The sequence below is a fragment of the Ylistrum balloti genome, unplaced genomic scaffold (genome assembly GCF_031769215.1).
Source record: "Ylistrum balloti isolate Yb309-2 unplaced genomic scaffold, AGI_CSIRO_Ybal_v1 Utg371294, whole genome shotgun sequence".
NCBI classification, from domain to species: Eukaryota; Metazoa; Mollusca; class Bivalvia; order Pectinida; family Pectinidae; genus Ylistrum; species Ylistrum balloti.
This window is the reverse complement of record NW_026782694.1, coordinates 104066-130326: the sequence shown is the minus strand read 5'-3', so window position 1 is coordinate 130326 and position 26261 is coordinate 104066. Positions and strand designations below refer to the sequence as shown.

At 34.1% G+C, this 26261-nt stretch overlaps 1 protein-coding gene across 1 annotated transcript; it reads left to right on the top strand.

The window, feature by feature from the left end:
• Positions 1-348: 348 nt before the first annotated feature.
• On the top strand, positions 349-20068 carry LOC132561876 (matrix metalloproteinase-16-like). The gene is made up of 11 exons (XM_060226582.1): positions 349-755; positions 4865-4988; positions 11734-11841; positions 12299-12399; positions 12846-13050; positions 13364-13522; positions 14405-14605; positions 14913-15049; positions 15320-15458; positions 16682-16854; positions 18745-20068. The coding sequence occupies exons 1-11, from the start codon at positions 663-665 to the stop codon at positions 19024-19026; spliced, it is 1722 nt and encodes a 573-aa protein (XP_060082565.1). The 5' UTR covers positions 349-662; the 3' UTR covers positions 19027-20068.
• The last annotated feature ends 6193 nt before the right edge of the window (positions 20069-26261 follow it).

Sequence of the window (26261 nt, the reverse complement as noted above, 5' to 3'; positions counted from 1 at the left end):
TAAAACCTTATACATGTATTTTGTAAGCCATACAATTAATTTCAGCAAAGCAGTCATAGAACTCACATAGGCTTTCCAGTATTATATAGAGATACAATGAAAGCAAGGTCAAGGTTCATGGCATGAGTGATGAACTTTCGCTGTACTCTAATCACCTTTTATCACCACGTCACATCGACTGACCCTCCCATCCCGGTTTACTTCCCCCTCCTCTTCTCTGGATCATCGAATACCCATGTGTGTATACTGTGTGTATACAATTGTACAGGTAGCGCGTCGTGTATATATATGACAGTAAACACAAACTGAAGCTAGTAGTGTACGAGCCAGCAGACGGAAGAGGTGCCGTATAGCATAGGACGGTTCATTCAAACAAACACCGCCACAAGGCTAGCGTGGATCCAAGTAGTGTCTTTCAGCAACAATGGACTTATATTCGTTAAAGAGTGTTTGAGGAATACTATATAAAACACGTACACTGTCAGAATCCACTGTCATGTATTTCTGATAAAACACAGAGGAAAGAACACTGATCTCGAAACCAACTGGAGTTTATCAAATAAAACCTACCACCGGTCTCTCTTAGTGTTTTGTGTTTGTGTGTGGTACATCTCCACAGCTTACAAAAGTATTGGATAGTTGCAGCGTTTTAGATCTGTACCATGGATGTTATTTTATTTACGGTGATACTAACACTGATGGCAGTGCAGTGCACACTTACTCGAGCCAATACGGAATTCTCTAGCTCAAGTGTGGTGAGTATTGAACAGTCTTGTCATTATCAATCATGATCTATATCATGTTTATATATCAACTGGTATGGCAGTTATTGAGCACAAAATATCGTAATATTCATATTTCTGCTTTGCACGAAGTTCTTTGTGTATGACCTTGTATTTTGCTTTCAACACGAGTTGTATTAACCACACTTTATCTGGGAGATAATTTATATCCTTGTATTTTGCTATTTTGCTGTAACTGGGTAACTCGCTGTAAAGGTTATTGATAAAACGCAGTAAGCTGTACAACACTACCCAGTTTGAAAGTTGTGTGTGACAGTCGTGTGATATTTAGTGTGCCTAGTTGTCTACAATCTCTGTCTATATGTGTCAGTGTAGGCTATTTACACCAATACCCTTGTACGAGATACTATCTATGTGTGTGTGTGTGAGCCACTTTTATACATAATGTGTTGCTCTGGTTGGACCCCTAGTGATATTAAAAAAGGGTTTGCGAGGTTCCAAATGATCTAGTTCATTTGGTTGTGGGGTTCCTACAAATGGCTGCAATTTGTATTTACACCAGTATTTTGTATATCTATTTGTAAATTTGTTTTTGTGTGTGTCTCATTAGACACTATGTAATCCTCTCACTGCTATTTATGACTTTAATCTTATTTAACACTTTACGTTTGTGTTTTCTGTCCCTTATTTGCGTTAATGATACAATTGTACCACACGTGATACAGGGAACATTATTCATTATTGCAGATGCCAAACATAGTGTTTTATTGTCTTATGCAGTGTACGCACCTTCCTTTAAGTTATTTGATGTCTTCTGTCATCATTGTATATTGTTTTCACCAAAGTGTGCACTGCGGTTTGAGGATATTTCTATTTTTGTTTACTACGTGTTGAATGTTTCTGTGTGTTGGTTTGATAAATGCACAATATATTTACACACACTAAACCGGTTGTGTCACGAAACAATAGCTTCATTCAGAAGTTAGAAGTTAGTTTCGATGCACTGACAAAATACCTCATGTTATTGTGTTGTAAATGTTATCCTTTTTATTGTTTCTGAGTGTAAACCCCGATAACACGACCTGGCTTTATCAACACACACTGAAACCTTGATACAATGACATTCATTTATAACATGTACAGTTATGAAACAAATATCCTCCACAGTTAAATATTCCAATTTTTCACGCGTTATTTAACTTCCCTTTTTCATGAACATTCCCCCCAACCCTGAAGTCCAACACCCGTTGTTTCGGGAATGTCATCTGCTTTATGGCCAAAATCGATCAACGTTGTCAAAAATAATATTTTCTCGTGGCAGCATATTAATTTACAAGGTGTAATATGACATTATGAGGTCTTTATCTCCGAGCAGTTTTGATATCTTAAGCTAAGGTTCAGAGCTGAAGGTAATTAAATATACACTCTACAGAATTCACTCAGATGAATTCCTATCTACATGACTCCACTGCCGAATGGTGCTAGCAAGTGTGCTGTGTATATGTTACCTGCACAGATAAGCGCATGATTCGTTCCATATTACCAGTAGAGACACAGTTGTGTTGTAATTATTTCCCATTGTGCAATGGTGTGTGCGTTATTCAAAGTATGTTATTTTCAAGGTAGGTATAGTGTACTTGTATATTTCCTAATATTTAGAAACGAGCATTTCTATGTGGGTCATTACAAAAACCAATGTGTTTAACAGTGACACAGGCTTGCACACCTGGGGTACGCTCTATCAGGCAAGGTAATTTTTCACAGGTATGTTTCCGACATTACAGTGGTGTCATGCTATTCACATACCTTTGTCATGTCAATTTAAAGGACAAAATGGTACATTTTTTCATGAATAGACAAAACTGTAATGCTAAACTCATACGGGTGGTATATCTTATACACGAGACTCAAGACTTTGATGATCTTATGCATTGCTTACGACCAAGTATTGTACAATTAAATTTTTAACAAGGGGACAAGTACTTACATTCAACACAACATTATCCTATTCTTTCTGTCATCGAATTAAAAGGGTATAAAACCACATGACATTTTAAACAAATTATGTTGTTTGTATTGTCTGAGCTCTTAAATGTGTTGAATCAGAAATCAATGACGAGTCGTTAAATGACGAAACATATGCATGGTGCATTTTATTCATTTTTTGTCCGCAGATAAATCTAAACTGATATAAGATATTGTATGCCTCTAAAAGATAAATGACATGTTTACATATGTGAAATCATTACGAATAATCTAGACCAAAAGAAATGTTACTCTGGTCAGATATGTATGTATGTATGTATGTATGTATGTATGTTTGATGTATGTATGTATGTATATGCAAAACGCATGTGGTTTATATACACGATGAAATTTTGCTATTCCTAAATATAAACATACCACTTATTTTTTATGACGCAAACAGATACTTTCCAACATACCTCCATCGCGTTAAACAAATAAAGGCAGGCGAACCAAACTTTGATTGCCATTCTTTCGTAATACACACGTCATCTAAACATCTAAACCATGTGTATAGGAACCAGCTTAAGATAAATAGAAACTTGTACCCTCTTCAGATTTAATCACTCACGAGATTCGTGTCGTAATCCTAAGAACGATACCCTTCTCAATTCTGGCATTGTAGCTATTAGGGATTTCTTGAAAGAACTGCCAATAGAGATCAAAGACTCGCGTTTTAACTGTCCTTTGTATGCATTGCATCATCTGTGAAGAGATCGTGTCATGCATACAACGGCACGCATCCCATCAAATCTACCAAAGAAACCTACCGCTGCCACCAATAAGGCTCATTAACGAATTTCGATTTGTTCACAAGATAGGGTAAGAAAAAGAGCTAATTTGTCTGAAGCTTTTTACAATTTGAGCAAATCAAAGGGCACTTATTTAAGATACATGTAATAAAAATGCACTTTGACACGAATCTGTCTACAAAAATTGTTTAAATCTGAAACAAAATCTCCAAATTGAACTCATCATTGACTTAAACGCGTGAATCATAGATGGCAGAATGAATCGCAACACTTGACCGAAGGTGATCACAGTATCATCATGACAGGGTTTACATTTCATTAAGTGTGTAGTACCATACAGTGACATACGCCTTCTTCCCAGAAGAGTTCACAACAATTCACAACTATAGCTGCTTACCGAGACTTTGGCATAGAACTTATATCTGTCACTCTCGTCTCCTCTGCATTTCCTTTTTGTGTTGAACCGAAAATATTCACAGAAAACTTCGAACATATCCATTCTTATTTGCAATGTTTTTCCTTCCTGGTTTATTAAAAAAATTTTTAGCTCAATGTCATACTTAGGTGGTACACTAACTTGGTACAGTCGAACCTCATATATCTCGAAGTCGGCGGACCTGTTGGAAAACCTCCACTTATCGGAGTATTCAATATAAGTGAATTAGAATGTTTAGTGTGAAATTTGGCAGGGACCGACGGAATGCGTCGAATTAAACGGGGTCTTCAAGTTATATGGGCTCGAGATAACGAGGTTCGACTGTATATGTCATGTACAGTCATGGTATCTCATAAACACATTGTCATGATGCATTGAAACATAGATTACATCATTGCATTTTTATGTTCATGCTTGACAACGATTTTATGTTCATCCTTGACAACGAACCCTGTGTGATCCAGCATCCTGTGCTGTAAGAATTACAATAGTAATCGCATGTCACTGGGGAATTAAAAGACTTTTATTTTCGATAAAAGGATTTTCTGAACGATGTTGTCCAGTTCTGTTACGACATATTTTTAAATGGCATGTTAGCAATATATTTAGAGCTGGGCAGGTCTCTTTGGGTAGAGTCAATAACATATTCTATTCTATTATTTTGGATAATAGAGGATGTTGGAATAAAATAAGGCCAGATAATAACGGATGTGTTGGATTGAATGTTATATCAATATGGAATACAATTGTTTCATTCCGCGTTTAAACAGTCTAAATGTACAAAACTATTGCACTGCATACAAGCAACACAAAACCGTATGCTATGTTATTTGTTTTTTTCTTTTCTTTGAACAGAACAATTCTATAACTAACACTCGTGTATATATAGATTTTTACTTTCGTTTCAGGATTATTTAATGAAATATGGCTACCTATCAAATGAAGGCAAGCATAGCGGGTCATTAAGGTCACAAGAGGTTGTCAGCAATGGTATAGCGCAGTTCCAGCGTATGGCAGGTTTACCAATTACCGGTAGGTAACTAAAACACACCATCAAGTATAGTTGATAACGAAGTTCGCCCTTTGGCTAGGCCTTAGTCCCATGGGATACGATGCAGTTGTATTAAAAAACCCAAAACATCGAAGTATGGTTATCTTATATCAATGACTAAAACATTTTAACCTGTCAATTCATATTCCAGATCACGTGCAGATATTTGATATTAAACCTGCTTCTATATTAAGAATCATATTTCCAGTTATCGTCGTCTCATTTCAAAACATTTCTTGTAGATAAAAAATATCGAATCTATATTATTCAAGTGGCTTCATGATGACAAAGCTTTATACATTGTTCGTTCCGGAGGCTTAAATAATAGAAAATGTATTGTGCAGACGTTTTTCAATCGTCCCGATGACAATAGAGCAAACACTAGTCGAACACGCTGTTCTACGAGAACCCTAAACCAGTAATTATTTTTAGAGTGCTGAGTTTGGTAGACTGTGCTTTCTTCTGGTTTCAAAGTAAGTAATGTCAAAAGGTGAAACGCGGAAAATAGAATTTGACACGGGTAAAAACACAAAATAGCTTGCTATCTAACCTCCCTGCAGTTATGCAGGCAGAAAATTATATAAACTAAATACCACGACACAGGAACGAAATTACTGACACAGGTTATACTATTCATCAACACTTTTAAACAAAATATCTTTTCATTGAAATATAATTGAACTTCAATTATCAATCATATCTCCTAATTTTCAACAATTAATTCAGGAATCAGATTAATCAAGGAGTAACATGTTTTTGCGATCAGATGATATCAACTTAACTGAAAAAATGACTTAATCCTTTATGCAGTTCAATATATAACCTTGTCCCTATGAACCAATGGAAGCTTCATTCGTGATTGTGTGATGTTGGTGTTTACAGTACACATATCCCTACTTCGTATTGACCAATATTGCTGCAACATCCACCGACCGGCGTATTGACTTGGCTGACAGTGTAAAGAATGAAAACAGACTATATATTTAAAAGCGATCGACTTCTATCCCTACAAAATTCATATAACCATACAACAGATGAATGGCATTAATCTATAAACTAGGCACTAGTGCACTTCATAGTCTAGAAAAACTAATGGAATTTATTTTGCAAATACACGGTCTGATTGAAATTGATGTTTGTCGAACCATTTAGCACCCCTAAACATTGCTGTAGTTAGAGATGTCCTAATTGAACAACATTAAAGTATATCGAACCCGTGTACCTTGCGGGGATCGATTCTTTTGGCATTTTCAACACTGTCTGGATCCGAATCTGTAGACTTGTTAAACGCGAGCCTCATTCGGGGATAAGGGTCCCACACAAACCAGGGTCTGTAGATGGATGGCCGTAGGCAAGGATCGATACCAAACTTGATTAGGTGTTCACTCGATAAAATGTACCAACATATTTCGCTTTTGCTTGTTTTACGTCTAAATGACTTCTAATGCAGTCATTTGAATGAGGTTTCTACTTCTGCCTACAGCATTTATCTTTTTTTTTCATTATGTAGTCATTCTTATTTCAACTCATTTGTCATTTAAGGTGTTGAAATAAGTTTTCGCTGACGTTCTTTAAACTTTTGCAATGGAGTTTGAGAAAAATGAATAGCAACGATTTTGAGGTTCTGGTTATTACGATTGTCATGAAGTACAACAGAAGTACACATGATCCTCTCAGGCGGTACAAATCATGGCATATATGGATATTTAATGGCATTTCTTTTGTTGCACATCAAAGACGATGTAATGGCGCCGGTATCTTTCCTTTCTTTAGTTCTTGGATTTCTATCTAGCAATCTTTCAAAGTTGTGAATTGAGCAATAATGATTGTACTTTCTACAAGGATGAATGATGATTACAAAACATCAAAGGAAATTTTCGACATCTCAACAGAATCTTAAATCAGAATATGAATCAACAATAGAAGTAAGATCAACAACGAAACTTCAGAAAAATTACAACGAGAATACGACCACGTGTTCTGGAAGAGTAGGCGTCTTTTGCTTCATAAAAGTTGGTTACATTGTGATGATTTGCTTTGTTATAGGTAAACGCATTTCCATTCATTTTCACTTTGGATGTAGTTAATGTAGGAAAACAACACAGGCAATGCGGTATAGACACTGACAAATAGATATGCCTCATTCACATGTCTTATAAGGCTGCTTAAGAAGAAGGTGTTCGGAAATGAAAAACCCACATTATAGTGTGGCCATAGTGGAATATCATGGCCTGACCTCGGTAATACGGCATCCCGACCATATACTGCTAGAGGGCTAACAACTCTTTGTGTGTCATATTAAAAGCTCAATGAGAGACCGGAAGCACAAAATATATTTCCATGACTTTGGTACGGCGAGGCTCAAGAATAAATCCTGTTTCTTTTTGGAGGGCGGACGTGGAGTTCAGGTAGTGCCATGGAATATATGTGGCGAAAAGAAAAAATATAAAGAACCATAGTTATATCTCCTCAAATGCAGTGAAGGGGACAATTATAATTCTAACGGTATATCTGTAGGGAAATATTCAGCTATATATAAGCTAACTGCGATAACTGTACGATATAAGATATACTATTAAAAATAGGTATATATTTAACATTTTCTCTCATGCAGTATATGCGGTAGTTACTTCGTTCATAATTTATCAAGCCTGAATTGGACTGCCAGGAAGAGAATGGTATTCCTGTATCAAATTGACGTTTATTTACCACAATGAAATTGTGTTAAGTGTGAACTCTGCTCAAAGATCTGTTTTCACTACGTACCACTATTTGTTAGGTACGTGAACTAATCATATTTCTTCTGAAATTGATATTGGTGTACAGGGGGAGTGGGAAGGGGTGGAGTTGCTATGGTAATGGGAATCATTATCTGTCAAAGTATCTAATTGGACACGGTAATAAGATAAACACTTAAGTATCTTTACTAATGAAATTTGGGCTGTGCATTTCACAAGTGATCATTAAGCTGAAGTTTTTCTGAAGGAGACCGACCAACATAAGAAAAATCGATTCAATTTTAAACTTGACATCCTTACCCACCTCAGATTCAATAATGCCCCATAGACGCTTTCTTAATATGAAGGAAAACGTCGGAGACAAATTCCATCAGTGAAACACATTGAAGTAGTCAATGGCATAAAAAGTAGGAGACAGGGTGCAAACATACATTTTAGTGTTAAGTTAACACACCAATATCTTGCTACTCATAATTTTAAGTCCTTAGAAATAAGATAAAAAGGTAATTTATTGAGCAGAAAGGCAGAAGTATACGATAGATATGGTTGGGAGATGATGCCACTAAGTACACCAACATCACTTGATAAATACGGTTGCATATAAGTGTTTATTACCCTTCCATACAAGCGTCCGGCTAACTATGTCCGATATTTGAACCTATCTGTACCGAAAGACCTTACAGCAATATAATGAAACGCTTGGATGATAAAGATGATGATTTATGTTTGAAACTGAAGACACGTGACTCTTTGGAGGCTATGACACATAACTATCAAAGTGATCGGATATGTTTATGGCACTTCGTCGATCCTTTATTGGTCTCAAAGCACTACGCAGGTGCAGATCGAGACAAATTTTATATCTGATATTGTAGACAATTTATCATAGTGATTCTTAGTAATTACTCTGTAGATGTAATATCGTTCATTTCTTTAAGTAGCAATTTATCACCAGTGATTACGTGATGGCGATTCCTAGGAACCCAATTTAAAGCTAAAGGTCTGAATGTAATGGACTGGTACTATCACAAATCGTTTTAATTGCATTAAACTGACATTTTAATATTCGTCTTCGGATAAAGTATTCACCAATGACCCTAATGAACACCAACAAAGAAAGGACGTCAAGATATCTCAAATTTGGCACATATATCAAAGCAGCTAAGATATCATTTGCACTCTGACAACTGATTTGAATATTTATGAAAGTTTGAATTTCTTTGAGACGTGAATTTATGTGTTACGTAATAGTGCAGCACTTAATGAAGTCTTGACTGAGTCGTAACTTGATATATCAATAAATCTTGCTGTCACTTGAGAAAAAAGATATGTTAAAATGCATAGCAATTTATTCAGCAAGTAGGTCATTATGTAGAGAGCATGTTTGTAAGTAAAATGGGAAAGCTGGCACAGCTGTTTTGTGAATATTTCAATATTTGAAATACTTAGTACTATGGGTGAATTTGCAGTTAACTGAAATATATGAGACACCAACACAAGAAGAAATGCATGACTACTTTCAACATTACTGGTGTGTGTAGGGGGTGGGGGGGGGCGGGGGGGGTGTCAATCATGATATCAATATAACCAATCATACACGTGACAAAAACCGAAGGAATGATTGTTTTTCTGGAGAGGCACCTTGCTCGTCTAAATAGATAGTCTTCAATACCATTCCGCCTTGGTGTTTCATATCATTAAACTACTTATTTTGAAACTTAATATTTGGAATCGACACAATTACACCTTCATCTTAACTAAAATACAGTTTCTGTATCTATTGAAAGAGTAAAGAAGGATTTGATTGTTTTGTCAAGATGTATCCTGCTTATCAACCTTACCCACACAAACGATATCTCCGCTCGTGGCTGCCAGTCAGTCTATGGGTCGGTACCAAAGCCAATTAGGGCTTATTACTGCCGATAAGCATGGATGGCACGTGCTACAAACGAACTCCCTGGTGGTGTTGCTGTACAATGTTAGTATCTTATGGTAGACATTATTCTCGTAAATCCTTTGTTTACAATCTGTTACTGTTTCATGTTGAATGACACAGTTGTAATTGTTGACTTATCGTAAAGATAAACATATTTAGAAACAATTAAGCTTGTTTAGAAAATAAAGCAATATGCTTGTCTTCATACAATCAACGATACATCCCTTATACACTTACTAGATTCATGTCAGTGAATTCACTTGAGTACTCCTTAACATCTGATAATGATAATTCAAAGTGGATGATATAATTTTATGGGATCAAGTGGCTGTCAAAAACAAGGACCGGAGAAGTATTATTATCAAGTAATTCCTGACCGTAAAACAATAATACACCTATCCAAGTAGAAAAAAGGTAATCAAATGTTTCTGCAACATAACATTGTTAGATCATAACCACAAATTCTTGTTCGAAAGGATATAAATGCACAGCACGTATTACATAATTATTGTCATTGCTCGAGGTCAATATACATATTTATGAACCAGTGATTATGATATTAACCGCTATTATTCCTTATTTTACATAATAAACTATGATTCATTTTTGGTTTTGAGATTACATAAATAAAGAACCGTTAGCACCAGTCTGTCGATCCCTGATATGCATCATGATGATGCCAGAGTAGATAAACAAGTATCCGACATCCTATACATATGTATAAAATTGTATTTCACGTTTGCCTGTAGTTGCTGGAAAGAGTGCCTCTAATTATAAGTGTTGATTTACAGGCACAGCATGATAAAGCCACCTGGATGTGAACAAATCGAAAATTTAAGAGAGAGGAATCTACTTCATTTCATAAATTTCGCGTTTCATGATTGTTATTTATGAAATTTAAGTCGCATATTGACCACCTGTTTGACTGTTAATAAATTTATATGTGTACTTTTTCCTGATCATAGCATGTTTGTAATGATTAGTAGGTCGGACATTGGTTACTCGCAGATATATGATAATGTCAACAATTTTGATACGTAAATATACTGTCATTGTATGAAAACAATGGTGGGTAATATTTCGGATAGGCCTTGGAAATATTACATTTATACAATTTCTTTGAATGTTTATGATCGAACCAAACATTCTTCCTTTCCTCAACAAAAGACAACACACGCACCATCTAAACATTACAAATATTGTTGAAAGAAAGGTTATGAACGCACTACTGCAAATTATCCTTTTGAAGTGCGTGGCAGGCAAATCCAGAGCGAGTTTTAACAAATACCAAGGGGGCCTTTTGAACAATCAAATGCATTTCACCGTCTTTTATCAAAAGCAAAACTACTTGAAGGACAAACTTCAACTATGAAGATGTTTTCATTCATAAAAAAAAATACATTTTATTGTCTTTGCGTCTCCTCCCTTTTATAACAATGTTGATGTCAAGTGCACATGTTGTAACGGTGTTGATAAAGTGGCACCATGCTATCTTATTAAAAAGTCGGTTTGTAAGAATCATATACGATTACAGAATGTGCTTATAGACACTCATTTGTTAGTAACGTTCTAGTATTCCATGCCACTTCATTCGGAAACATTTAAATTGATTTTGGGTTTTTTTTTAAAAGAATACATTTGAAGATTTTTTTAATGAACCATCAGTCCTTTTTAAAAAAAAAAACAGAGTCCATTATTAAGGGATCCAATTAACCCGAACCTTCCACGATATAACGTCTACCGAAAATATGTGACAGTATAATGGAGTTTACCACAAAATGTCAATATTGGTACATATATTTATCGATAGAAAATATGATGAGTTTAAGGATGACTGGTTTTCATATGTGTGGTAACAAAGATTCCTCCCCATGCCCCACTGGTTCCAACATGGGGAACTTCCTGTTTAACATCTGTTTTCACTTACGGTTTCCTGTAGATAGATTTTTATTGAATTCGTAGATTCTATTTCTCAACAATCTTAACGATTTCATACTATTATGAAAACTTGATACCTAGCAGATATTTCAATAACATGTTTTGTCTTTGTAGGCGTGGTTGACTCAGAGACCATCCGAATGATGAAGATGCCAAGATGTGGAAACTCGGACCAAATGGGTTACTCGGACAAGGCAAGAAAGAAACGATATGCTTTACATGGTGAGTAGTTTACATGTACCCTTTGAAAAAAATGATAAATTTAAAATGAATGAAAACATGACCGCCAAAATTAACAAAGTTGAATCGGAAAACGAACTGAAGAAGAACATGCGAGAGTTTTGATTACTTTTATACCACAACTTGCATTGATGTCAGTTGTTGTGACCATTTTTAAGTAAGTATCCAATGCATGTTTTCTCTAGAAAGGACAATTGAATTAAAACTTGTTTAATTGACGTTATGAACAACAAAATTCACATTTACAATTCTATGTCTTAAGCTAGAAACAGGATAATGACCTGGTAGATGGCCTATGAGCTACACTGTATACATCACTAAAATAGCAGTTTTCTTCTAGCCAGGAGATTGATGATACAATCCTAGTGGTATCACGATTAACGTTCCACACAGTATACAATAGCTAGGCAGAATGTTCATTGTCTGTGTCTATTTGCAGGGAGCAAGTGGTCAAAACATGATATCACATATACGATATCACAATACAGCAAAAAGATTTCTAAACAAGACGTGGACTCAGAGATCAGGAGAGCGTTCGATGTAAGTCACAGGTGTCCGGTAATTGAGACACTTCCGGTGATAAGACCTGTCAGATACGAGTTTTTTGGGGATATGTCATACAGATATATTTTTTCACATAGACGGTAGCATGAAATAATGGAATGTGTTAAATGATTTTGTTGACTTTTATATACATTATACGTGTTTGTTGTAGCAAACGAAATATTTGTGATATTCATAGCTACGATGCTCATGCCTACAATACAAATTAAAGTATTGAAATGACAACAGAAATTCGATTATACCATTATTCTGCAAACTAATGAAAAAATCTGATTTAACGAATTGTGTCTAATTAGTGTTTTATTTCAAATAGATGCTTAAGATAATAAGTGAGAAACATGCTTATGAGTCTATGACGTCTCATCTGTCCTTAACCCATACTGAAATATGCATCAATATTATTTTTTTAATTTGTTTTTTAGGCATGGGAAGGTGTAACGCCTTTGACCTTTACCTGGAAGAAATCAGGAAATGTTGATATTGATATCAAATTTGCCCGTTCATGGCATGGGGATAATAACCCATTCGACGGGAAAGGACAGACATTAGCACATGCCTTCTTTCCCCAATATGGTGGGGACGCCCATTTCGATGAGGATGAACCTTGGACAATCAATGTTTCAGATGGTATGTAAATTCACACTCGTGCCTGTGACACATGAGATAAATTCATGTGATGTTACATACAATAGTACATCTCGATGTAATGTGAATTACAATAAAAGAAGACCAACACAGAAGCATACCTTAGTTTCATATCTGACTGTCTGCTAATGGTTATTTCTGTAGATCTTGAAAAAAAGTCTTAACAGTGATTTTACAATTTTTCATATATATTATATTTACTATTTATTGAGGACAATGATAGTCACTGAAAACATGACAACAAAACGAAAGTGTATCACAATAGATAAGAAAACTATGGTTTAATATATTTCAGGGGTCAATTTCTTTCAAGTTGCCGTCCATGAAATTGGCCATTCCTTGGGTCTTGCCCACTCTGATGTGTATTCAGCCTTAATGGCCCCATTTTATAAAGGTTACCAGAAGCATTTTCGCCTCGGAACTGACGATATCGAAGCTGCACAGGCTTTATACGGTAGGTCTATGTCTGACATTTCTACTACTCGGACCAGAATGTAAATCATGTAGGACTTCATATAGGATTTCCATTTCAGAACTGATTCATGAAAACATAATGAAAAAATAAGACGACGAGAAATGGTTTCTATTTTTTTCGTATAAGTCATTAAAATCTTTTGGGAGCTAATCTCTTATCTGTTAAAGTTAAATTTAATTTACGAAATTGTGCTTATAACCAACAAGCTGGTACAGAGTCCTTAAGTTGATTATATTTATAGATTTGTACTTAAGATTTTCTCGAAATACAATACTACTAAAACATGACATGAAGTTATTACCTCAACAAACGTTTTATGAGGTATTGGGAAAGTCAATGACGTCAGTTCGGATCAATTGTTTATTGCAAATAGCACAACACATGGGTGTTCTTGGCAATTTTGTAAACATCTTGTGTGTGAGGAAAGAGGAAAGCCGAAACATAAAACCAGAGCATATTTGGCCATTCTTGGAAATATGTTTTCAGTCTTTATTTCCTTGGATTAAATAGCCTTGGTTATGTGGTAATAACTAATTAAAACTCATCTGTTTTTTACATACCAGTTAATGTTTTATTAAACAGCGAGAAAATACCGATATGTCATTGAATTCTTATTTCTAAATCAAACCCTAAATCGACAAATTGAAGACAAAATATATGCAAACAAAGACTGACACAGAGACGCTCGAGAAAGTACATGAATTAGATCATAGCTCCGGAAGTGTAAGCGTCTTGTGTTTCAATAGTGACATCCACACACAAGCTTTGTTTAACAATTATAATACGAATTACTATCAGGAAAGAAAACCAATAAAAAGATAAACACATTGAATGATGTAGAACTTTATCTTACTCTTTCAGGTACACCAAACAGCCGACCTAACCCTACTCAGCGACCTCCGACCCGTCGTCCGTATACTCCCGCACCGACTATCCGTCCGACCCGTCGGAGACCCCCCGTTACTACAAGGGCCCCTGTGTATAACATTCCGGAAATCTGCCGAAATCCAACGATAGACGCCATCACACGTACAAAAGATGGTTCTACATATGTTTTCAAAGGTAGACTTTTCACAGAAAATAAAATATTTCCATTTAAAGTCACATACGGATATATATTTGGCATCGTTAATTGAAGTTATTTTCATATATATGTCTTTATGTCACAAACTTTTCTTCAATGAGTTATTTTATTAGTCTGTATTGTTGTAACAAATAATCTATAAGTCATAATTCAAAAAATGCATATGAACTCTTTATCAAATTACGATTCGGAAAAATGACATGTTTGGATATTCTCAGTTTTTATTAATGAAAACTGAATTCTAAACATTTTTGTAATTCTAACGTAGTATATCTCTATTGTTAGGAACTTATCATTATCGACTGAACAAGCTCGGCATAGAAAAAGGATATCCAAGGAAAATATCAACCGATTGGAAAGGTGTTTCCGGTCCCGTCGATGCTGCTTTAACATGGGAAAATGGATATACTTATATCTTCAAGGTATTTTTCAAGGAAAAATTAATTTTGTTTCATCTCAATAATGTTTTAAGATAAAAATAAACATGGTGTCTCAACTGGTATCTTCTACATGAAATGTTTAATAACATTAGTCATAACGAAGAGAACACATGGTAGCATGATCTGTTTTGTTGTGTTTTTCCTCATTGAACATGTTGACACTAATTCAAATGCTGGTGCATTTGAGCTTTTTCCTATTATTTTATTTTTCTGATTTGATCTAAAAAATACTTTTCTGTTTATTTCCAACAGGGAAAATATTACTGGAAATTCGAAAATAGACGACTTATTTATGGGCCCAAGAGAATCGTTTTTGGATTTAGAGGTGTTCCAAATAATCTGGATGCAGCTATGGTGTGGGGTGGTAACGGAAAAACATACTTCTTCAAAGGTAAACATTCAATTGAACTACATAACATATAATCTTTGTTACCTGTTTCCAAGGTTTTAGTTTTATTCTTAATTCATATACTTTAAACTCATAGATTTTCTAGGGGCCCAATTTTCGCTGATATTGTAAAATCACAAATTTCAATAAGACGCGTAATTTGAATTCTTGGATTAAGAGCTCCTACATAATTGACGATAATAAAGCCGATGAAAATGGATGATTTTACGATTTGCGATGTATATTTCCAACACAATAGAGCCTAAGCATGCATATAGGATATGGGAAAATGAAGATGCACATGACTGCATTCACAATGCAATAGAAACGTGCATTGTTTTGAAATGTTGTTTAATAGGAACAAGTGTCAACAAAACATAGTTATATGATGTGAGTTATTTGTTTAAATGTAGATAACAAAATGTTATATTACCGAGACAAATGTGACATTTGTTATTTTCTGCAAAAACTGCAAAAACATTATACTCCTAGAATATATCAGGTATGTAGTAAATATCTTAGCGATGAAACATACTAAACAGTTGGAGTGATAAAACATTTATAAGGCATTGGGAGTCCCATCGGATTCATCAATCATACTCATAATTAACAGTTCATTTTCAAACGAAATGACAGTAACGGTATCAGATGCGACATATAAATAAATGATAATTTCGCAAATATCTGATATGTTCGAACTTACCATAATTAGTCAACGTCCTAATAAACTAATCGATTTAGCACCAAATAGTCTAACATTGGTCTAATTATTCTAATTGATAATTTATAGCATTTTCTTCACAACTATATCTGTGACTATAAAGCGTGAAGTACCACATTAAAGGTATGACATATTTCAACCATGACTCATATTATCAAGGTTCAAGGTTTCCTATGTGAGGAAAATGGCTACTTGCTTTACTAAAGTGTATTTTGGTCAACGAGACAAAACCAACGAGGTTTAATTAAGAGCATAACAAATGAGTTAGACTTTTGATTCATAGAAATTTTTCATATTTCAAATCTTCATATCAAAGAAAAATGTCTACCATATCTAATTCTAACCTTGCTACGATGGAGATAAATCAATATATAAATGCAAAATAGATAGAAATATAAAACAGTTATAAAAATTATATATGAATTGTAATTTGAAAGAAACTCGGTGCGTTAAATACAAATGTGGTAAATAACTGTGCTAAATGTATTTTTTCTGTTTTTCTCAGGAGACCAATACTGGAGGTATTCTGGGAGAAAAATTGATTATGGGTATCCCCGTGCCATCGTTAAATGGCGAGGACTTCCTAGTAAAATACAAGGAGCATTTAAATGGGAAAATGGCAAAACTTATTTTTTCACCGGAAAAAATTACTATCGGTACAACGATCAACTGTTTGCGGTAAGTTTTTATAGACATAATGTTAAATTATATTGATGACAATTAGAATAAGTATATATAAAGTTCCAAAAAAACCCGTTTTTTACGCTGTTAAATGAAATGTTTCCGCCTTGGTCTATTTAGTGTCGTATTTTGTTAATAAACGATTTCATCAACGGGTATTTTTTTCATAAAATTGATAAAATGGACCTGAGTGATATATATCAACTATATCTTTATTTGTGGTATTTCCAAAGTATTCCCAACTTACCATAGGCATCACTTGAAAATGACAGCTATTGCAAGTATAATATATCTAAAACAGGAGTGTGTGATTGCCTTATAAATGCCATATAAATCGTTTTGGTGGTTTAGTCACAATGCACAGCGCAAATTAGATATATAATGTTTAAGAGCTGGATATCAACTACACAGAAATACCAGGTGTGGGTCATATAGACTTTGCACTAGTCTGTCATCTAATTTCCCTCAGCATCGTTTAAACACATGATAAAGAGTCCCACAACATAGGAAATGCCGATTATCTTTGTCTCATACATCAATAACCACATGCAGTGGAGATAACGTAGGATTACATAGGTGAACCAGAATGAGTAATGGGACTTTCCTGTTTTAACCAAAAGTGTCGATAAATGGGGATTCATTATCTTGTACATGTAGTTGATGCACAATCATGGGTCTTCACATGTGGTTCTGGTTATAGGTAAAATTTAGGAAATTAAGGACGGACGTTCTTATCACATCAGCAGGAAAACCACATCATTGCTTAGTGGTTTAAATATGAATACCATTTTTGTTAAACTTGTGAGTCAGAGAGAGTATACTGATTAAAATGACTAACCTGACTTATATTTTGAAAAAGGGAAGTGGAATATGTTTTATCGGGATGTGTGCTAGCCAGTTAGAACGTATAATTTGAATAACATGTGAAAAAACTTTTGCTCGCGCACTTAGTCATCCTTTAGAAAACGTGTGATAAATGACATTTGCACTATTGGATACGGACCATACTATTTAGTATATACATGTATTGTTGTTCACCATTCAAATGAAACCAATTGGAATTTTTTACAAAAAAAACTAATCTGTACTATCTACCTTATTTAAGATGATTCTTGTTTCGGAAGTCTTATGCATTTAGCTTAATAGTTAATTTTTATTTCGATAAAATTATATGTTGTTCAGTTATAAATCTTGTCACTAGCTCAGTTTTATTGGAAGTGTCTTCGTTTAATATATTTCTATCTGTTAAAAATGGGCCTGCAGAGCTATATGTAATATTATACAAATGCCACACATGTTGATAACACGACTTCACACAAATATTAAACATTATATCACTTCAGACAAGATGTATTCTTCCTGTCGCAAAATTAAAATACAAGAAAGCCTTATTTTACATCCGGCTGTTAAGTTAGAGGAAACCAAACAATGATTATTCATTGCTTACATTGCTATGGTCAGGTTACACGACTGTGGTTTCAAGGCTATTACGACTGTTTACTCGAGAGTATGCTAGGGCACGAATATGACGTCAGTGTGAATTGTTAACAGAGTTATCGTACCTTTTATTAACTATTAACTGATACTATGTAGCTTAACATCTTTCAACCGTATGATACAATTATTTATTTGTTGAATTTCCTCTATATCTTGATTTATACAACAAAATATGAATAAAGAAATGTTATTTAATGGAGTATTTCATTTCCGGTATCGAATAAAGTCTCTTCAAGGTAGTGGTACAAAGACGTAGTCAAAACTATTTGTTTGGGTGTAAATTTTATTCAAAATTCAAAGTCATGTGTTTATTGATTCATTAACAAAAGATTGGCATAGAAATAAATTCGGTTGTAATTTTGTTTCAAATTGATAATTTTCGTTTGCCAGGTTGATGCCACATATCCACGACCCATCGCCACCTGGTGGTTAGGATGTCCACAACAAGGAAAAATAACTGACGTTAAAAACCCATACAGTCAAGATCAAAGCTTTCAATCCGAAAATGACAACAAGGATGAACAATGGATCACAATAAAAAGTGAGGACGACATCTTGGATCCAAATAGCGTTGGTAATACTTCAGGCCAAAACTCTGCAAGTTCAAATAATATAAAACCATTAAGTATATTAACAGTCATATTGGTGACAATATTAAACTTGCTGTTATGAAATTTTTTTTTTTAAAAAATCGACAATTATTTACCTCACGTTGGCAATCACAATGACCTCTATGATTTGAGGTCGTGACCAGGTCGTCTCCATGACCGAGCATGCCCCATGTGCGCGATCATCCCAAGGTTGGTGGGGCTAAAATAGCCCAGAATTAATTCGCGGGAGAGAGAACAATCGGTGAAGAAGACGAAATGTATAGAATGGATCCTATCAAATACAAGTCTATGCTGACAACTCGTCTCTTCAAGCACTCCACAGGGGTTTACTACTATACTTGCATGTGTTGCTGCAGGTTCTAAAAGGGTAATAGATCAAGTCTCTGCCAATTCAAGGGATTGATGAATGATGGGATGCAGGCCGTCTCAACTAAATGAAACATGGCTGGAGAGCCGTTCTGCATATTCATCGACAGGGTTATTAATCCTAAAGAAAGCAGAACAACGAATGTGAGGACATGCATCAGTGTGCCATAATACTTTCCTCTTACGAGAAGTGTCAATATATATATATAAATGTATTGTTTCTGAATGTGGTTTTAAACACTTTTTCTGTCAATCATTTGAATTAATACATTGTGAAACAAGTCATGGTGTAAATGAATCGAAACATATTATTAAAGTTGTCGACAAGGTATTTATTTTAAACCATATTAAGAATTTGTTGAATACCCAAGCTCTCATTATAACAAACCAGATGAATGTATGTTGATATATGGGTTAATCGTACTTTCATATTGAAAGTAGGCATTTTTCTGTAAGATCATTATCATTATCAATCGTTAGAGAGGAAAAACCTCTGTTAAAACCTATATTGACAAGAGTACTATGAGTAAAACTGCGTGTAATACAAAATTATAAAATTCTTCATTTTTTCACGGCAGTAAATTCAAACATAAATGTAAATACTTTTTCACGATAATATATTTGTTGAATTCATCTTAAAAATAGAATTCCAGTATAGATACACTTCATTATCATCTTTGTACCCTTATTTCGTCTTAGTATATTTCAATATAAATTAAACAACAAATATGTTATCTATATGTAAAATGAAAATACATAATCAACTGTATAATTGAGTGATTGTCAGCATGAATTCATATATCTTAATTTTGTTCTTTTGCTATTTGTAACAGCTTATCTTTATTTTAACTAAGAAGAAATATCATTATGAAAAAACATCCCCCATCTTAAAACCGTTCAACTAGGTTTTGAAATATATCTTGTTGAATCGAAATAATTTTAATTTAAAATGACAATTGCAGTATTACTGCAGCATTAATGAAACTGACTATAATTGTATGATGGAGTGCATTTAATGAATATTGATGAGTCTATGAAAGACAATTCATAATTAGTTGTAATTTAGAAAGTCGTGGGTAAATGTGACTCAGATGAACACTTAAAGTGTATGTGTGCTCTTGATTTGTTGAAATGTGTACTTTTTATTTTAAAAAATGTGGCTGAACAATGGACGAAATAAAATCTGTACAAGTTTACCTGATAGTGCGTACGATATCCTGATCGTTTTAAAACTTTAAGTTTTTAAAACCAGTAACAGGTGTTTTCGACACCAGTTTGGAAATACGCTCGCTTTCCACATATAAGCCCGGTTGAAATTAAACAAATCTACATAGCCTATTATTTCATGGAGACACCCCTTTATTTGGACTCCGGAAACATTGATAGTATTATTGTTAAAAGTTTAATTGTCAGATACAGAGTGTGAGAAATAAAGACTGCGAGAGAAGCTGATGCGTTGAAAATGTTTGTTGTTGACAAGAAAGAAAAAGTGTGAAATAGAATTAATAAAGTATGAATCGGAATGAAAGAATGGGTATGTCAAATCAAACATTGGAAATCAAAAGAAAAGAACAAAGAGCTGTTTACTATCAGATAAACAATACTGAATACTTGAAGAAGAAAAAGAAAAAATTGTCTTGATACCAGGTTCTGTAATCAATGTTATGATTATGTTTGTTGTGACATTTTGTGAAACTTTGACTAGAATTTGATGTTAAATAGCACCAACGCTAGTGTCTATTGGTTGTGCATGAGAGATATTTAAGAAAAGAATGAAATATACATTCCAGTTTCATATAATGTTTGTAACATATCCTTATCTCAAACATCATCTATTGCTTTGACTATAGGAAACGTCAATGTCAGCCGACTTCTTAACATGTATTTTAAAACCATTTTTAAAAATTGTATGTATTATATTCTTCATCAGATCTTTAGTTTTCTGCTTGAAATAAATTCATTGAAAAGATTGTTATGTTTAACATGCATTCAAAATTTTATTCTCGGGTTCGTGAGAACTAACACTTAAAACAACATATGTGAATACGTGTATAATATCAGTTGAAATAATAATTAATAGAGTTCAGTGATTTTAATTGAAGGCTAGTTGACAACACAATAAAGACATGAAGGGTTTGTTATTTTTAAAATGAATTGAAACAGATAGTCACGACAACTAACTTTTTCATACTGTACGTACTTTTAGCGAAGTTTTGTATTATTCATATCTAAATTGGGGAAAAGACCTTATTTCTATGCTTGTTTTATAAGATGAGCCATTTGAATTCATATATACATAGGCGAAGGTAACTAAATGTCAAATCAATAATATATATACAACACGTGCTGCAACTATGAAATTATTTCAGGCAGATTATTACGTAGTCACAGATTACTAGTGCATAATGCAGTTCAATCATTGATTGTTAATCAATGCATAATGTTTGTGTTTTATTATGTTTTGATTTTTGAATGACAGTTGAAATAAAGAATGATATGGTTGTAAAACAATTCAAAAGAAAAATAAATATTAAGTGAGAAAGCGAGTGAAACTGTGTTTTCTTATATATAAATAATATTGTTTGTGAATAAGTAAATAAACATTGTCAGTGTGCAGGCGCGCTGCCAGTTTTTTTGTACATTTTATAATAAAACTCTTACATAAACTAACCTATGAGTTAGCGTTGTAAACTGCTCGTTTTCAGATTGAATGAAGTTTATATTTTAATTTCTACTTTAACCATAAAACATTTTTGTATTAAACACTATTTTATAATCAGGATATGGATATCTTTTGATCGACAGTAACATAACATCGATGACATAACATGAACAGTTGTTTATTCCTGACACTAGCTGACGTAAGATCCCCAAATGCCCCTTATTTGATTTTTCTTCCAGACATGCACATATAACATATTCCAGACGTTGCTAATCGATATTTTCAAAAGGTCTTCTCCGTGGCGCACACATAATAGTATTCAATACAATTGCTCAAACATACTCTTTATAGGTCCACTATAAACTGCCCTTCATTCAGTGTTAGTAAATCCTCTGCATACGAAATTATAAAAACATGTATATTATGTCTGTTACGTGTATCTGTTTTATGCACAATTACAAATTCCTTGAATATTTGTTTATACTTCATATAGCTAAGCTTTGGATAGCTCTGTTATGATGTGGGGACAATACTTTACGCCAGGATAAGATATCACATAAGGCCAGTACAATGTGTCAATGTTAAAAGAAAATAGCTGACAATTGACAAAACGTCTGCAAAAATTGATTCAATCTATTTCTATATTTAGATCCGTGGCGAAATTTAATAATGTGTAACGAGAGATGTAGTAGTCGGAGCATGATGGCAGATTACGTTTAAACGTTTATCAAACAATTGGTAGAATTATCAAATATCTTGCTAAATTTCAAATACAGTGCGGTATTTAGACAAAAGAATGAATATCACAAGATTATCTTGCTTGTCGAGAATCCATGAATTTCTTTAGTTATAGCATGGTCCTTACATACAGGCTAGCAGTTTCAAATGTATTCGGGCGCGCAGACAAAAATCATCCTATCTATATGATTGTGTATGACAGGCAAGGAATTTACACTTCTTCCTAGGTGGTTTTATTCACTTAGTGTGGATGGCAGAATCGTTTACACAATGCTTTGCTATAATGAATTTGAATTGGCGAATTTTATGCATGACATGTGCTGATAAGATGTATGTTTCCTCAAATTTCGTGACGAGGAAGGGTATATCAAGCACCTACGATAAGAAGACAGATACCAGGTGTGGAAGTAAAAAACTTTTTGACAGCAGAGGTCTCATATTTATGAAAATACAAAACCGATGTATTGTCTTCTAAACGATTATTTTTTTACAACTCTTCAAAAGACACACAAAAAATTGGTGATAGCATTTAATTGTGCTTTGGTTGAAAGTCTTGATTCAATATGCTTGCGTGGTAATGCAGTCGTTACCGAAGCAGCTGTGTGAAACTTATTCTAGACACATTTAATTGTGATTGTTCAGCGAAATGCATTTACTGTTTTTAATACAGCCTCGGATGCTGCCAGAAATCAGGTGATCATTGAAAAATCTTTAACAAATGTTAACATACTATAAAAAATTGAATATACAACATTATCGCCGTCATAGACCACAGATAATTCTGCATGTCTTTGTACTGTATAATGAATAATGCTTGGTGGAGTTTCTGTAGGACCATCGACATTTAATCCATTGCACGGCCTGACATCTCGATGTTTCTGCAGATCGTTTTTTAGAGACACATATTGAATTAGAGAATGGGAATTTTTTCACTTATGACAATGGTAAAGTTTTCTACTTCAGACAATAGGAATTTTTCTACATTGTTTTCGTAACGATCATGTTGAGAAAGGTTCGTGTGCGATACTGAATTCGATCTATTTAATGATCGATAGTATACATGGTAGTTTCGTTATTGTTTACAAGAAGTTGTCAACTGAAGGCCAAACTCGTACCACCAGATCTTAAAAGATGCAGGCTGACAAAAAAAATATGGGGAAGTTTTATCATCACCATAGTGATCTGATTCCGATTTTTTCTATTTCATTTTGTGATATGAAGCTTTGCGTGTTTCATGCTCTTAAGTTTGATTGTTGGTTCCGTTGTTGTATACCTTGTTCTCATTTGAGAATATAACCCTGCTTTCTTAGCATTACATGACAGGTTTCATCAGTGAAGAATAACGCTTACTTTTCCGGAACACCTGGTCTTATTCTCTCGTTGTATTTTTTCAGATGTTAGGTTATGATTATGTTGACATGTTGGGTTTTTCTTCTCATTATTATTATTTAAAAAAAAGTTACGTTGTTGCCTAAAGTAGAATTAACAGACAATGTCCCTGGTGTTATTCACTTTGTACTTTTCGGAGGTGTTTCAGAGATAAGTCATTGGTTGGTGAATAGGTTGCACTTATTTCATCGTTTTTTTAGTATTGTATATTTCTTGTCGATTCTGTATTTACGGGACTATTCAATGAGGAATCAAATCTTCTCATCTCGGGCGTTTTATTTCATTCTTCTAAATATAAACTCTAAAACAAATTGTTATATTTGCGATATATTTTCAAATGAATACATGTATATCTAATGCGTTTCCATAGGTTATATACATAGAAATAAACCTGCTTCTTTGTCTCATTGGTAACCGAAGTTGGCAATTAATTTGATATTTCTCTCTTATCCACAAGCTATAGCGCTCTGCCCACACTTTTAACATCAGATTTCTAAGGCTATAGCGTTTTCACACTTGGATGATCATGTCATTTTGTTACATAGACAAACATATATTACTTTAAGATATCTGTCTGAAAAGGCTTAATCATGATTAAAAACTAGCCTTAAAAACTACAATACCTTAAACTTCCACCACACCTTCAAAAATACGTAATATTTGTACAACATCAATAAATGGTTAGGTAGTGGGTGTATACCTGAAGTGTTTAAAGCAAGGCAGTCCGCTTCCACGAAGCCCATCCTTAAATATGATATGCATATTGATTTGAGCACGCTACAAAAGTATTTCGACACACCTGGTTACATTTCTATAGGAAAAACAATTTTGTTTGTAGCTAATCTTTAAAGTATTTACCTTGATTTTTAATATTTACACATTGTGATTGTAAAGAAAGTATTCAAACTATTCCTTAATGTACTAATTTTACCTCAAGCAAATCCTCCTCCTCTCTCTCTCTCTGTCTCTCTGTCTCCCCCCTCTCTCCCCCCATCCCTTTCTCTCTCTCTCTGTCTGTCTCTCTCTCTCTCTCTCTCTCTCTCTCTCTCTCTCTCTCTCTCTCTCTCTCTCTCTCTCTTTCTCTCCCTCTCTCTCTCTCTCTCTCTCTCTCTCTCTCTCTCTCTCTCTCTCTCTCTCTCTCTCTCTCTCTCTCTCTCTCTCTCTCTCTCTCTCTCTCTCTCTCTCTCTCTCTCTCTCTCTCTCTCTCTCTCCGTGGGGTCTATTCATAAAGCATTTTTCGTCATTTCAATTTCAATCACCTTGTTGTTTAAATCCTGTATGACGCATAATTTCGACTCATCGCAGACCATGGTGGTCTAAGGGAGATAACTTTATTTTACCTCACCAACCTATTTTGTTGACACAAGTTTAGCATATAATACATTTATGTCAAATTTTCACTATCTGCACATATATCCACAAGAATAAATTGACTTCAATTGTTATGATTTCGATCTACATATGTAACATTCAAGATTGCACAAAATACACGCAAGTTTAATACAGATTTAATATTAAAAAACATAAAAATTCCACTCGTCTTGAACACACCATCAAGTGGAGGTTCTCAACGCAAATGTTATAATATCTCAATTTAAATTAATGTATAATATTGCCACTGATTCTATTTCCTGTGTATTTTGTATTTTCTTTCATCCTTTTTATATCCTAATCCAACATTGTGATAAAGGAGTACATATATACCAAAAATTTGTTCCATTTTATTGGTATATGTTTCCTTCAGGGAATGAGACACACACGGTATCTGTAAACACTATTACATAAGTAGATTTAGCAGCCATTGTACCACTACATAGAAACGTTATCACATTTAAATACCTGGACTACCTAACACTTAAGCGTTACCACTGTGACATGTATATATTGCTACATATTTGATCCGGTACAACTCCCAGACATTTCGCCGATATTAGAGTCACAGGCATTTAGATAATACATTGTCATGTGACCGTTAGAGGTTAAAAGGTTGTTGTTATGAAATATCAGGGATGTAGATATACTCGTTAATTTCAGGTGAGTATTTTTTTTATATCTATGGTCATATCATCAATTAGGACATTTTTTTATATTGTTTTAATCAAATATAATGACAGATTAACATTACGAACGTCTGAGATGAA

What these genes read in the sequence shown, in the direction of transcription:
- LOC132561876 (XM_060226582.1), top strand. Translation starts at nt 663, where the DNA reads ATGGATGTTATTTTATTTACGGTGATACTAACACTGATGGCAGTGCAG. An exon ending in GATATACTTATATCTTCAAG is followed by an intron (nt 15,050 to 15,319) that starts GTATTTTTCAAG and finishes TATTTCCAACAG; the next exon opens with GGAAAATATTACTGGAAATT. An exon ending in AAAAACATACTTCTTCAAAG is followed by an intron (nt 15,459 to 16,681) that starts GTAAACATTCAA and finishes TGTTTTTCTCAG; the next exon opens with GAGACCAATACTGGAGGTAT.